The sequence below is a fragment of the Oncorhynchus masou genome, chromosome 3 (genome assembly GCF_036934945.1).
Source record: "Oncorhynchus masou masou isolate Uvic2021 chromosome 3, UVic_Omas_1.1, whole genome shotgun sequence".
NCBI lineage: Eukaryota > Metazoa > Chordata > Actinopteri > Salmoniformes > Salmonidae > Oncorhynchus > Oncorhynchus masou.
In genome coordinates, this window is record NC_088214.1 from 27,027,387 (window position 1) to 27,040,965 (window position 13,579).

A 13,579-nucleotide genomic window follows, 5' to 3' on the forward strand; every position below is an offset into this window, starting at 1 on the left:
CTGATAATTTATCACTCCAGTGTTAATCTGCAAAATTGTAATTATTCGCCTACCTCCTCATGCCTTTTGCACACAATGTATATAGACTCTATTTTTTTCTACTGTGTTATTGACTTGTTAATTGTTTATTCCATGTGTAACTCTGTGTTGTCTGTTCACACTGCTATGCTTTATCTTGGCCAGGTCGCAGTTGCAAATGAGAACTTGTTCTCAACTAGCCTACCTGGTTAAATAAAGGTGAAATAAAAAACAAAATAAAATAAATAAAAATAGTTCTGAGTAGCTTCAGGCCACTTACTCAACTGGAGGGCTGAAGTGTGTGGAGGTCATATCAATACAAGTACAACTAATTACAGAGGAGAGTCTCTCTTGTATGTTAATGTATTCACTCAGCCTTTGACTACTGCTGCCTTTCTCAGGACGGAAGGTTAGGCCTTATGCAGGCCTTTTGTTCATTTGTCTGAAGAAGATGAGTCGCAGTATGATTTGCACTAATATGACTTAACGATGTACATGATACTGACTGTACAGTTAAAAATATCTACAATTGCTGAACCTTCTACTCCTCTCTGCCGCACTCCAACAGAAGTGTCTGTATTATGTGCCCTTTGCAGTGAACAAATGTGGCGAATAAACAGTTAAAGAATACTGAAGCATAATTAAAATAGTATGTTCTTAAAATATACATTCTACTTCCTCCTTCCAAGATGTACTGTACTGTGTGAATCATGGATCATCTCATCCAGCCTTTGCAAATCAAAATGCACAAAGGGGTGTGTGGGCATTGAGCATGTGTGCCAGTGATGAAAAACGATATAAATGTTGAGAAGCAACTGTCAAATATGGGGATCCAATCAGGGCTTACATAAAATGTTGAGAAGCAACTGTCAAATATGGGGATCCAATCAGGGCTTACATAAAACACATCAATGTGTTTATAAATAAAGAACTAGCTGGGCAGATGTATGATTGTGTCAAAATATGATGAAAATGCTAATGTAAGTAAATTGGTTATTATTAAAATTATATGCAATGTTTTATTTACTTTCTGATTGAGTTTTTCTGGTATAGAAATGACACGGAGAGGTTCATCTCCAATCTATATGCTTACTGCACAACTGGTAAAATCCCAAACATTATCCCATATAGCCTATTCATGACTATTTAATTTACCCGCACCATCTTGTTAAAGTTTGGGAGGAATTATCTGAATCAAGAATCAATACCCACCAACTGCCACATGGTGTAGTCATTTGTAAGAAAATGGTATTGGAAAGCAAATGTCTGTGTTAGCTTCCTTCATTGCACCAGTAGATGGAAGCAAATATCTGTGTTAGCTTCCTTCATTGTACCAGTAGATGGAGGCAAATGTCTGTGTTAGCTTTCTTCATTGTACCAGTAGATGGAAGCAAATGTCTGTGTTAGTTTCCTTCATTGTACCAGTAGATGGAAGCAAATGTCTGTGTTAGTTTTCATCATTGTACCAGTAGATGGAAGCAAATGTCTGTGTTAGCTTTCTTCATTGAACCAGTAGATGGAAGCAAATGTCTGTGTTAGCTTTCTTCATTGAACCAGTAGATGGAAGCAAATGTCTGTGTTAGCTTTCATCATTGTACCAGTAGATGGAAGCAAATGTCTGTGTTAGCTTTCTTCATTGAACCAGTAGATGGAAGCAAATGTCTGTGTTAGCTTTCATCATTGTACCAGTAGATGGAAGAACATGTCTGTGTTAGCTTTCTTCATTGTACCAGTAGATGGAAGCAAATGTCTGTGTTAGCTTTCATCATTGTACCAGTAGATGGAAGCAAATGCACATAGCATTTTCTTGGACTTGTAGTAGTTTGCTTTATGCCATTATCCACATCCATTAATGAATTAAATATCCAAAACTTGAAAAATAGAATTCTAAGGAATATTTTGCATTACCAAAAACTATGCATCACATTAGCAACAACATGTAATCCATAATTAATCAGAACATGTTTGATTTAAATCCACTCATTCCAAACCACATCTCTTATTAGCCTAAAGTGACCAATAAACTGGTCGGTGCATAATAAAACGCTTTTCCTATTTATTCATGCGATCTGGGCAAATCTAGTCAGCTGTACTACCCTGCTGGTGACTAACAGCACAGTGCCGTCTATTGTCGTGGCCCCTTTAAAATTATGCACTGGAGAGGAAGGGGCGATTGCGTTTAAAATATTAGGTTTTTACGCTGACGCAGGCTGCAAAGTGACATGGGCAGTTCAAGGAAAAATATAGCCTACAATGCATCACGTTTTGATTTGCATCCTTGCTTTCCTTCTTGTCCATTCTTGTCCATTCTGTTCCTAGAACGAAACACAGTTTCCATTTGCACATCACACATGCTATACAGTAGCCTACTTCTACTACAGACGCAGGCTACGTTGGAAGAACCCAAGGTCAGTGAATCTGGCATGCCTTGCTCTCAGAAGAAAAAAACATATATTTCGGGATGTCACTATAAAACGTTAAAGGAGACTATGGTGAAGAAACCGTACCTAACATGTGTGTAATGTTAGTCTACGAACGCCAAATCTTCTGGCAAGACTATATTGTCTGGAATGCACACGTTTTGTGTGTGAGCTCTCAGCAGGGTCTGCTTCATTCTCACCACCGGATAGAAGGTCGACCGATAGAGCGATGCGCTCCACAGTGAATGGGACCATATGAACATGGAGGTGTGACTCGGATGTCTATTGATGGGTGCTTGAACACCTCCTGCTGTGATGACTGGACTGCGCTAAAACCAAGAGGCCAAACCCACCCACTTGATGTAGGCCTACTGTCAGGAGGGGAAGTCTATATAAACCCAGACAATTGTTATTTCAAGGTTAGCACAAACTGGATCCTTGTATCTTGGTTTTACAATTGAAAGGGATTATATTCGCATAGGAACACAAGTCAATAATCATGTCTCACAGCTGGGGATATGGACCATCTGATGGTGAGGCATTCTACAATCTATTCTACATTGTCATCTGATGCTGACTCCACTTTTGGAACTACAAGTTGAAACTGTACATTTCAACAGTTGCATGATTTTGTTGCATGAATAACTCAGTACATTTCTTATCGGAACAAAATAACTTCTGTAAATAAGTGTTAATATTTTCTGATATGTTACTGTTAATGAATGCATAATTAGCCCTACATTATTAGGTTATTATCATACATTTATACATGTATCTGTGAGAACACAGATATCACCGGACTGTTTAGAATAGAGTGAATATGATACATTTGTGTTTTTGTTCTGTTTGACTCTGTCCCGTGTTTTTTTCCATCAAAGGACCTGAGAAGTGGTGTGATGGCTTTCCTGTTGCTAATGGACCCAGGCAGTCTCCTATTGATCTCATTCCTGGTCAAACCTCCTACGATTCTACCTTGAAGCCCCTCAAACTGAACTATGACCCATCCAACTCCACAGACATTCTGAACAATGGCCATTCCTTCCAAGTTGGCTTTGTGGATGATTTTGACAGTTCAAGTAAGCCTTTGAATTCATATATAATGATATACAGCTAATATGTCAATACATTATCATCTCAATTTCTCACATAGGTTCTGAGGTGAGCATTTAGTAAAGGGAGGAGTGAAATAGAAAGGGGAAGCGGCAACAAGAGAACGAGTGTTGCGGCAAACTTGTTACATGTTAACTTCAGTGGCTTTGCTTAAAACAAATATCAAACACAGTGGTGAATTCATTTCCTTGATGCACTGTCTTTGTCCATTGTGCACATAGGCTGCTGTACAGTAGATAACATTGATGATAGGTGACGTTAGAGCAGGCTGGTAGGTGTTCATTCTGAAGGTTTTAGTATTGTTGGGGTGAAGTACGCTAGTTGTCAGGTCGTTGTCTTTTGTTGTGGTGCTGGGAGCAAGCGCATCAATCTGCAGACTACATTGTTAAAAATGAATGTTTCCTACCCTACCCTATCATTACGTGATGGCAGTAATCATGTCATTTGACTGCATTTGGACACACGCAGATGCTCATAAACGTAGTTCATTTTGAGAAGCAATATTAAAAGTTTGTGTGTGCGTGTTCCTATCCACAGCACTGACCGGAGGCCCCATCACCGGCATATACAGGCTGAAGCAGTTCCACTTCCACTGGGGCGCCAGTGACGACAGGGGCTCTGAGCACACCGTCAATGGAATCAAGTTCCCCTGTGAGGTAGGCAGTCCTAGACCTAGATTATACAACGGGACAAGCCGTATGGATTCAGATCAGACTTTTCATTGGCTACCTGAGTTAAACCTGACTTTGTTTTTTCAAGCTCCATCTGGTGCACTGGAACACCAAGTACCCTAGCTTTGGCGAGGCCGCTAGTGAACCCGATGGACTCGCTGTGGTTGGAGTGTTCCTGAAGGTGCAGATCTAATATGATTTATATGTTTGTTCATACACTGTTTATTTGTTTCCCTCTAAGTGTATTCTGAAAGTAGCCTGATTCCCTTGGATGGCTGTGTGAATTCTTGTTTCTTATAGATTGGTGCTGCAAACCCCAGACTGCAGAAGGTTCTCGATGCTCTGGGGGCCATCAAATCAAAGGTGAAATCAAATTGATCTTAAATGGTATTTAGAAATCTTGCCTCGACTAGAATTGGTTGGGAATGTTGAAGTAAGACTTTGTTTATTCATTGTGTATTCAATCACAATTTGTGCATTCTTTAGGGAAAGCAAACTACATTTTCCAACTTTGATGCCAAAACTCTGTTGCCTTGCTCACTGGACTACTGGACATATGATGGCTCCCTGACCACTCCCCCTCTGCTGGAGAGTGTCACCTGGATCGTCCTGAAGGAACCGATCAGTGTCAGCTCTACCCAGGTACAATCATTTTATACAGTATCTTCTTAACAAGGAAATGTGTTCTCCTTTCACTAATCAGTTTCAGCGGGCCCAGTTAATTGAAAGAGGTCAGTTTGAGGTCAGACGTCATAGGACATCTTTTAGAAAATAATCAAATGTTTTAGGAAGCTAGAAGTACTGTATGTGCGGGTCCTAAAAATAAAATGCTTTCTTGGCAGTAGAATACAGTAGAAAGGACTTGTTTGTGGGTACAGTATGTTTCTGCTTTCCATCTTGTCTTGGTGAGCATTGCTACAAAGTTTGTGTTTACCAAGCAAGTACCAAGCAAGTTTTTTAGTAGAAGTTTCAGCCATTCACTCAAAACAGGGAGGGTCAAGACTGTTGCCTGTCACTTTAGATTACGTTATCTGAGTGGCCCATAACGCTTATTTAGTAACTCCTGCTAGTATCATATTTGGGAAGCTTGTCTCTTCCAATGAAAGCAGCCTACACCCACATTAACCTCTTTTGGATCCACCCCTTTTTTTTAATTTCCCCCTAAAATGACATACCCAAATCTAACTGCCTGTAACTCAGGACCTGAAGCAAGGATATGCATAATCTTGATACCATTTGAAAGGAAACCCTTTGCAGTTTGTGGTAATGTGAAATTAATATAGGAGAATATAACACATTAGATCTGGTAAAAGATAATACAAAGAAAAAAACATTTTTTTTATGCCATCATCTTTGAAATGCAAGAGAAAGGCTATAATGTATTATTCCAGCCCAGGCGCAATTTAGATTTTGCAGTGTATGTGCAACATTTTAGACTGATCCAATTAACCATTGCATTTCTGTTCAAAACTTTGTATCAAGACTGCCCAAATGTGCCTAATTAGTTTATTAATAACTTTTCAAGTTCATAACTGTGCACTCTCCTCAAGCAATAGCATGGCATTCTTTCACTGTAATAGCTACTGTAAATTGGACAGTGCAGTTAGATTAACAAGAATCTAAGATATTTGTCAATACCAGATATATCTATGTCCTGGGAAATGTTCTTGTTACTTAAGTATAGGTCATGGACTAAATACGTTTTTATTTCTCTATGTTGTCTCAGAAGTTTCTGTGACTGTCTGTAAATAATTCACACAGAAAATGATTTGTCCTACCATAAAATAACAACCAAACGTACACAAACTACAGTACATAGCTATTGTAAGCTACTGTACACAGCTGACACATCCCCTTATTATTTTCCATGCTGAGCCTTAGGGGATATCAAATCCCTGAGTCCAATTTCACCAGCCAGCGTTTAAATGGGACCCCAAGGATGCGTGTTTAGTGAAAGCTGCAGTTGAAGGCACTGTCCCCTATATGTCATGACGAAAAGAAAGTGTAAATTTAGGGAGGGCTACCTCCAACCATATGCATTGTTAAGATAAGTTAAGCAGTAGTGCAAGGCAGCAATAAAGTGGGTGGAGGGAGTTTACTGTTCTGACTGAGAACTGATGCAATGTTGTGTTGGAAAAGCCTTTCCCCTACATTCAGTAGGACCCATGTCTAAATCTGTGAGTGTTAGCAACCTCAGAAAGCCTTTGTGGTTGTTCTTTGCAGATTGTGAGATTATAGAATGAAGGAAATTAATGCACTTTCAGAAGTGTTTCAGTTCTCACGGTAAATGAGAACTAAGTTGAACAGTGTGTCAATTGATACTGTTACTCTAAACCTATTTTGAACTTTGGAAATGAGACTGTACAGAGTCTTGAATGTCTAAAGATCACTGAAATGATGGAGCCGGTCATGCATATTAATAGTAAATTAGAGAAGTCATTTTTCATGCTTATAGCAACATTCATTTACACTCTCTATGCTTGCTTATGGCTGACCATCGATGTTGATGGGGGGCCATTGCTCCCAATTGTGGGTATTGTGGGGGGTTGTTCTTATGCCATTGCATGTGGCTGTGCAGGACAATGCGAGACCCACATGGTTTACAACGAGGCTCAGGTGAATGACTGATCATAGAGGTATGCACCCGCTACACGCCGGTGTTGTTGCATACACCATTACATTCTCCTCTCTCTGATTGTGTCCTGTACTCTCTATATTAATTCAAAATACATTTAAAACTTCACTCTACATTATGATCAGTTAGACCTCTCATTGGTACTAAATTGGTATTGTTTCAGGGATAACAGTTCACATCCTGCTCATTGAGTGATCTAAATATGGGATGTAAATACTGGAACACAGTAGGTCACAGACACTCCTTTAACATGAGCCACAGTCCACAGTTGCACCGAGACACTATGATTCTAACCATTCTATTTTTGGTCTCTCTGTCTCTCTCTCTCTCTCTCTCTCTCTCTTTCTCTCTCTCTCTCTCTCTCTGTCTCCTGACAGATGGGTAAATTCCGCAGCTTAATGTTCAGTGGTGATGGAGAGGCACCTTGCTGCATGCAGGACAACTACCGGCCCCCTCAGCCTCTCAAGGGACGCAAGGTCCGCCGGTCCTTCAAGTAAACAGCTATGCATCACGCCATCCCCCATCCCACCATTGCCAATCCCCAACCTTTCCCCTAGATTATATATATATATATTGTGTGCCATTTTATATGCATTGCTATCAGAATCTGCAGATTGTTAACCCTATAGACAATACAATCAGTAATCAGAAAATAGAAAGGAAACCTAAACCTAAACCAATGCAGTTTAATAACAAGAGCCAGTGTAGATGAGATTATTGCGCCGATATGGATGGACAGCACTTTATACGCCTGGCCTGCCTGCCCCTCCTGTAATCCCTGACGATAAACCTCAGGATCACCCCAGATTAACGTAATTTAGCTGCCTGTCACTGCAATAACAGACAACTGACTCATTCAGTCAGCCAGTCAGAGATAGAGGCCTTTTATAGTATAATACTACTGGGCTTCTACTCTCAATAAGCACAAGGAGAGATGGAATCTTGAATTACATGCCTTCCATTTTTGGATTATGTCTCTAAATCGTCATCAGTGTTTTTACTTTAGATTACAGGTCAATACTGAAAAGAAGAGATCCAATTCAAGTGATTATTTTTTTAACGACTCATAACTTACTACCTACCCCAGTGCATTAACATTGTGTCTTAAAATCATGAGAGTGAAAGAAGATGTTGTGTGAGATGTCATATCATCCAAATCCATCCATTGAAAGAAACCACTGACTGAGGGACTAGAGTAATGTGTGTTTTAGTTTTTTTAAAATAAATGTTATATTGAAAAATTAAATCTTGAAGTATGTTTTAAATGTTTTTGGAAATACCTGGAATGATTTTTAAGCCTTGCGTATAGTTCTTGTTAAAATGGGAATGGAAGGTTTGTGTGATTCGTTCATGTCAAATTTGATGGATGGGAATTTGATCAGTGAAATAAATGGCATACCGGTACCTACATGTGTATCCTGTGTTTATTTGCAATATTTTAGATATACTGAATGACCACACTACAGAAATGTAAGCTGTGTGGGATCAGCCTTATCCAGATAGGGAGACAGAGACCCCACTGTTGATGGTCAGACATCCCTATTTTAAGTACAGATAGGTCTCTTTTGCAGTCATGTGCCCTTAACATGGGATTGTTTACCTTTGGTCCATCAATCAAGTTGTGTGGTACAAACAACATTCACTTCAAAATGAATGCCTTTATGTCAATAAGAGACCTATATAATTAAAACAATATTGACTATTTCCTCTGTTCTTTTGTATTGTATGTCAATACTGTCCGATTGAGGGTTATAGGTCAAACTCAAATTCGAAGGAAAGAAAAAAGGAAAAGAAGTAAACACTCCGCAGCGATGACAGAAGAGTTGGATGCCAGTTCACATCTCATTACTGCTTTGAGTCATGGCTGATTACTTGTTGTCTATGTTCATGCTTATGTAAGCCGTTCTGTGTTTGTGGGTGCCTTTGCCAGGCAGGCACCCTTTGTCATTGAATTTCTCTGGATCATTATTGGTACAGTCAGCTCATCGCCCCATCCATGCTCTGATGGAAGGTGCAAAAGCCCACTTTAAGATTGTGGAGCTCTGGTAATGCCATTTCTGTAAATCATTTTTGAGACCATGTTTCAGGTTGGTAATTCAATATCAGTTAATAATTACAGTACCAGTCAAAAGTTTGGACACACCTACATATTCAAGAGTTTTTCTTTATTTGTACTATTTTCTGCATTGTAGAATAATAGTGAAGACATCATAACTATGAAATTACACATATGGAATCATGTAGTAACCAAAAAAGTGTTAAACAAATCAAAATATATTTTATATTTGAGATTCTTCAAAGTAGCCACCCTTTGCCCTGATGACAGCTTTGCACACTCTTGACATTCTCTCAACTAGCTTCATGAGGTAGTCATCTAGAATGCATTTCAATTAACAGGTTGCCTTGTTAAAAGGTCATTTGCGAAATGTCTTTCCTTAATGCATTTGAGCCAATCAATTGTGTTGTGTAAAGGTAGGGTTGGTATACAGAAGATAAGCGATTTGGTAAAAGTTCAAGTCCATATTATGGCAAGAACAGCTCAAATAAGCAAAGAGAAATTACAGTCCATCATTACTTTAAGACATGAAGGTCAGTCAATACAGAAAATGTCAAGAACTTTGAAACTAGCTCTCATGAGGACCGCCACAGGAATGGAAGACCCAGAGTTACCTCTGCTGCAGAGGATAAGTTCATTAGAGTTAACTGCAAGTTAAGTTGTAGCCCAAATAAATGCTTCACAGAGTTCAAGTAACAGACACATCTCAACATCAACTGTTCAGGGGAGACTGCGTGAATCAGGCTTAAATGGTCGAATTGCTGCAAAGAAACCACTACTAAAGGATACCAAAAAGAAGAGACTTTTTGGGCCAAGAAACACACAGCAATGGACATCAGGTCGAAGTTGTAAATGAGAACTTGTTCTCAACTAGCCTACCTGGTTAAATAAAGGTGAAATAAAAAAAATAAAAATAGAACGGTGGAAATGTGTTCTTTGGTGTGTTGAGTCCAAATGTAAGATTTTTGGTACCAACCGCCGTGTCTTTGTGAGACGCAGAGTAGGTGAACGTATGATCTCCGCATGTGTGGTTCCCACCATGAAGCATGGAGGAGGAGGTGTGATGGTGTGGGCGTGCTTTGCTGGTGACACTGTCAGTGATTTATTTAGAATTCAAGGCACACTTAACCAGCATGGCTACCACAGCATTCTGCAGCGATATGCCATCCCTTCTGGACAGCGCTTAGTGGGAGTATCATTTGTTTTTGAACAGGGCAATGACCCAACACACCTCCAGGCTGTGTAAGCGCTCTTTGACCAAGAAGGAGAGTGATGGAGTGCTGCATCAGATGATCTGGCCTCAACAATCACCCGACCCCAACCCAATTGAGATGGTTTGGGATCAATTGGGCCGCAGAGTGAAGGAAAAGAAGCCAACAAGTGCTCAGCATATGTGGGAACTTCTTCAAGACTGTTGGAAAAGCATTCCAGGTGAAGCTGTCGAATGACAAGAGTGTGCAAAGTTGTCATCAAGGCAAATGGTGGCTACTTTGAAGAATCTCAAATCTCAAATATATTTTGATTTATTGAACACTTTTTTGCTTAATACATGATTCCACATGTGGTATTTCATAGTTTTGATATGCGACCTCTCCCAGACCTATATTTTGACAATGCTGGTCATTTATGAACATTTGAACATCTTGGCCATGTTCTGTTATAATCTTCACCCGGCATAGCCAGAAGAGGACTGGCCACCCCTCATAGCCTGTTCCTCTCTAGGTTTCTTCCTTGGTTTTGGCCTTTCTAGGGAGTTTTTCCTAGCCAACGTGCTTCATTGCGTGCTGTTTGGTGTTTTAGGCTGGGTTTCTGTACAGCACTTTGAGATATCAGCTGATGTACGAAGGGCTATATAAATAAATGTGATTAGATTTGATTTCATTCACTTTTATTTTACAATGTAGAAAATTGTAAGAATAAAGAAAAACCCTTGAATGAGTAGGTGTGTCCAAATTTTTGACTGGTACTGTATGCATAACCAACCACAACAAAATAATATATGCAATGAATGTACAAATGATTTTTGCCCGTCCATAACGAAAATTATCTGTGTGCCCCAATTGCATCATGGTTTATTACTAGTAATGTACCTGTCTCCACACTGATTTGTTTACAACGTTAGAGCTGGTGAAATTAAATCTGTCTCTATGTAGAGGAATGAGGATGAGAATGCTTCCCAGAGAACATAAATGTAGAGATAAGAGGAGTGGTGTTGGAGAAGGGGGGGAATGGAAGGAATAGAGGAGAGAGAGTAAATGGAATCATTGAGAGCCTGTACAGAGAGAATAAAGCGTAGAGAATATATTTGAAATGAAGAGATAGAAGAGTGTCAGACAGTATGGATAAAATGAGAAAGTTGGGTAAGTGTGAATGCAGAACCTAAAATAGGAATTGGCAGATAAAAAGAGATTTCAAAGTTTTCAAATCAAACATTATTTGTCACTTGCGCCGAATACAACAAGTGTAGACCTTACCGTGAAGACCTTATAAACGTCTTATGGCTGGGTGGCAGTATTGAGTAGCTTGGATGAATAAGGTGCCCAGAGTAAACTGCCTGCTACTCAGGCCCAGTTGCTAATATATGCATATTATTATTAGATTTGGATATAAACACTCTGAAGTTTCTAAAACTGTTTGAATGATGTCTGTGAGTATAACAGAACTCATATGGCAGGCAAAAACCTGAGAAAAAATCCAACCAGGAAGTGGGAAATCTGAGGTTTGTAGTTTTTCAACTCTTTGCCTATTCGAGATACAGTGTACATTTGGTCCGATTGCACTTCCTAAGGCTTCCAATAGATGTCAACAGTCTTTAGAACCTTGTTTGAGGCTTCTACTGTGAAGGAGGGGGGAATGAGAGCTGATTGAGTCAGGTGTCTGGCAGAGTGCCATGAGCTCAATCAGGTGTGCTTCCGTGAGAGGTAGCTACGTTCCATTGCATTTCTAAAGACAAAATGAATTCTCCGGTTGAAACATTATTGAAGATTTATGTTAAAAACATCCTAAAGATTGATTCTATACATCGTTTAACATGTTTCTACGAACTGTAATGGAATATCTTGACTTTTCGTCTGACCTGCGCGTCGTGAATTTGGATTTGTGAACTCAAGGTGCGAACAAAAAGGAGGTATTTGGACATAAATGATGGACTTTATCGAACAAAACAAACATTTATTGTGGAACTGGGATTCCTGGGAGTGCATTCTGATGAAGATCATCAAAGGTAAGTGAATATTTATAAAGCTATTTATGACTTTTACTGACTCCACAACATGGCGGATATCTGTATGGCTTGTTTTTGTGTCTGAGCGCCGTACTCAGAAAAAGCATGGTGTTGTCACACCCTGACCATAGGTTACTTTGTATGTTTCTATGTTTTGGTTGGTCAGGGTGTGATCTGAGTGGGCATTCTATGTTGGATGTCTTGTTTGTCTATTTCTATGTCTGGCCTGATATGGTTCTCAATCAGAGGCAGGTGTTAGTCATTAACTCTGATTGGGAACCATATTTAGGTAGCCTGGGTTTCTCTGTGTGTTGGTGGGTGATTGTTCCTGTCTCTGTGTTTTGCACCAGATAGGACTGTTTTAGGTTTTCGCGCATTTGTTGTTTTGTTAGTTTATTCATGTACAGTTTTCTTTATTAAAGTAAAATGAATAACAACCACGCTGCATTTTGGTCCGCCTCTCCTTCTACAGACGAAAGCCGTGACAGGTGTGCTTTTTCCGTAAAGCTTTTTTGAAATCCGATACAGCGGTTGCATTAAGGAGAAGTTTATCTAAAGTTCCATGCATAACACTTGTATTTATGATGACCATTTCTGTAAATTGATGTGGCTCTCTCCAAAATAACCCAAATTACTGAATGTAATGCGCCTGTCACTACTTCTGCCGAAGTCGAAGCCTCTCCTTGTGGTCGCCTCTCGGCGGTCGCCATCATTGATCCATTTTTCATTTTCCATTGGTTTTGTCTTGTCTTCCTACACACCTGGTTTCAATCCCATTTATTACCTGTTGTGTATTTAACCCTCTGTTTCCCCTCATGTCTTTGTCAGAGATTGTTTGTTTTTCAGTGTTCTGGTGTTTTTTTAGTGGTGTGCGACAGGTCGTCGTACCCACTTTGTTTATTGTTACATTTAGTGTTTGGAGTATGTTTTGTTTATTTGTTATTAAATACTCCATTACACTCAGTTTGATTCTCCTGCACCTGACTTCCCTGCCACCTATACACACGACTCTGACAGCGCCAATGTAAACTGAGATTTTTAGATATAAATATGAACTTTATCGAACAAAACATACATGTATTGTGTAACATGAAGTCCTATGAGTGTCATCTGATGAAGATCATCAAAGGTTAGTGAGTAATTTTATCTCTATTTCTGCTTTTTGTGACTCCTCTCTTTGGCTGGAAAAATGGCTGTGTTTTTCTGTGACTAGGTACTGACCTAACATAATCGTTTGGTGTGCTTTCGTCGTTAAGCCTTTTCGAAATCGGTCACTGTGGTGGGATTAATTAATAATCCTCTTACAGCTACCCACACCTTTTTTCAATTTCCGCCTGAAGACATCTAACTGCCTGTAGCTCAGGCTCAGAACCAAGGATATGCTTATTCTTGATTTCATTTGAAAGACAACACTCTGAAGTTTGTGTAAATGTGAATTGAATGTCG

General features: G+C 39.5%; 1 protein-coding gene across 1 annotated transcript; it reads left to right on the forward strand.

The window, feature by feature from the left end:
• The first annotated feature begins 2,715 nt into the window (after positions 1-2,715).
• cahz (carbonic anhydrase) lies at positions 2,716-8,262 on the forward strand. Its single transcript, XM_064936732.1, has 7 exons — positions 2,716-2,971; positions 3,317-3,514; positions 4,086-4,204; positions 4,308-4,400; positions 4,520-4,582; positions 4,706-4,861; positions 7,232-8,262. The coding sequence occupies exons 1-7, from the start codon at positions 2,938-2,940 to the stop codon at positions 7,349-7,351; spliced, it is 783 nt and encodes a 260-aa protein (XP_064792804.1). The 5' UTR covers positions 2,716-2,937; the 3' UTR covers positions 7,352-8,262.
• Positions 8,263-13,579: the final 5,317 nt, after the last annotated feature.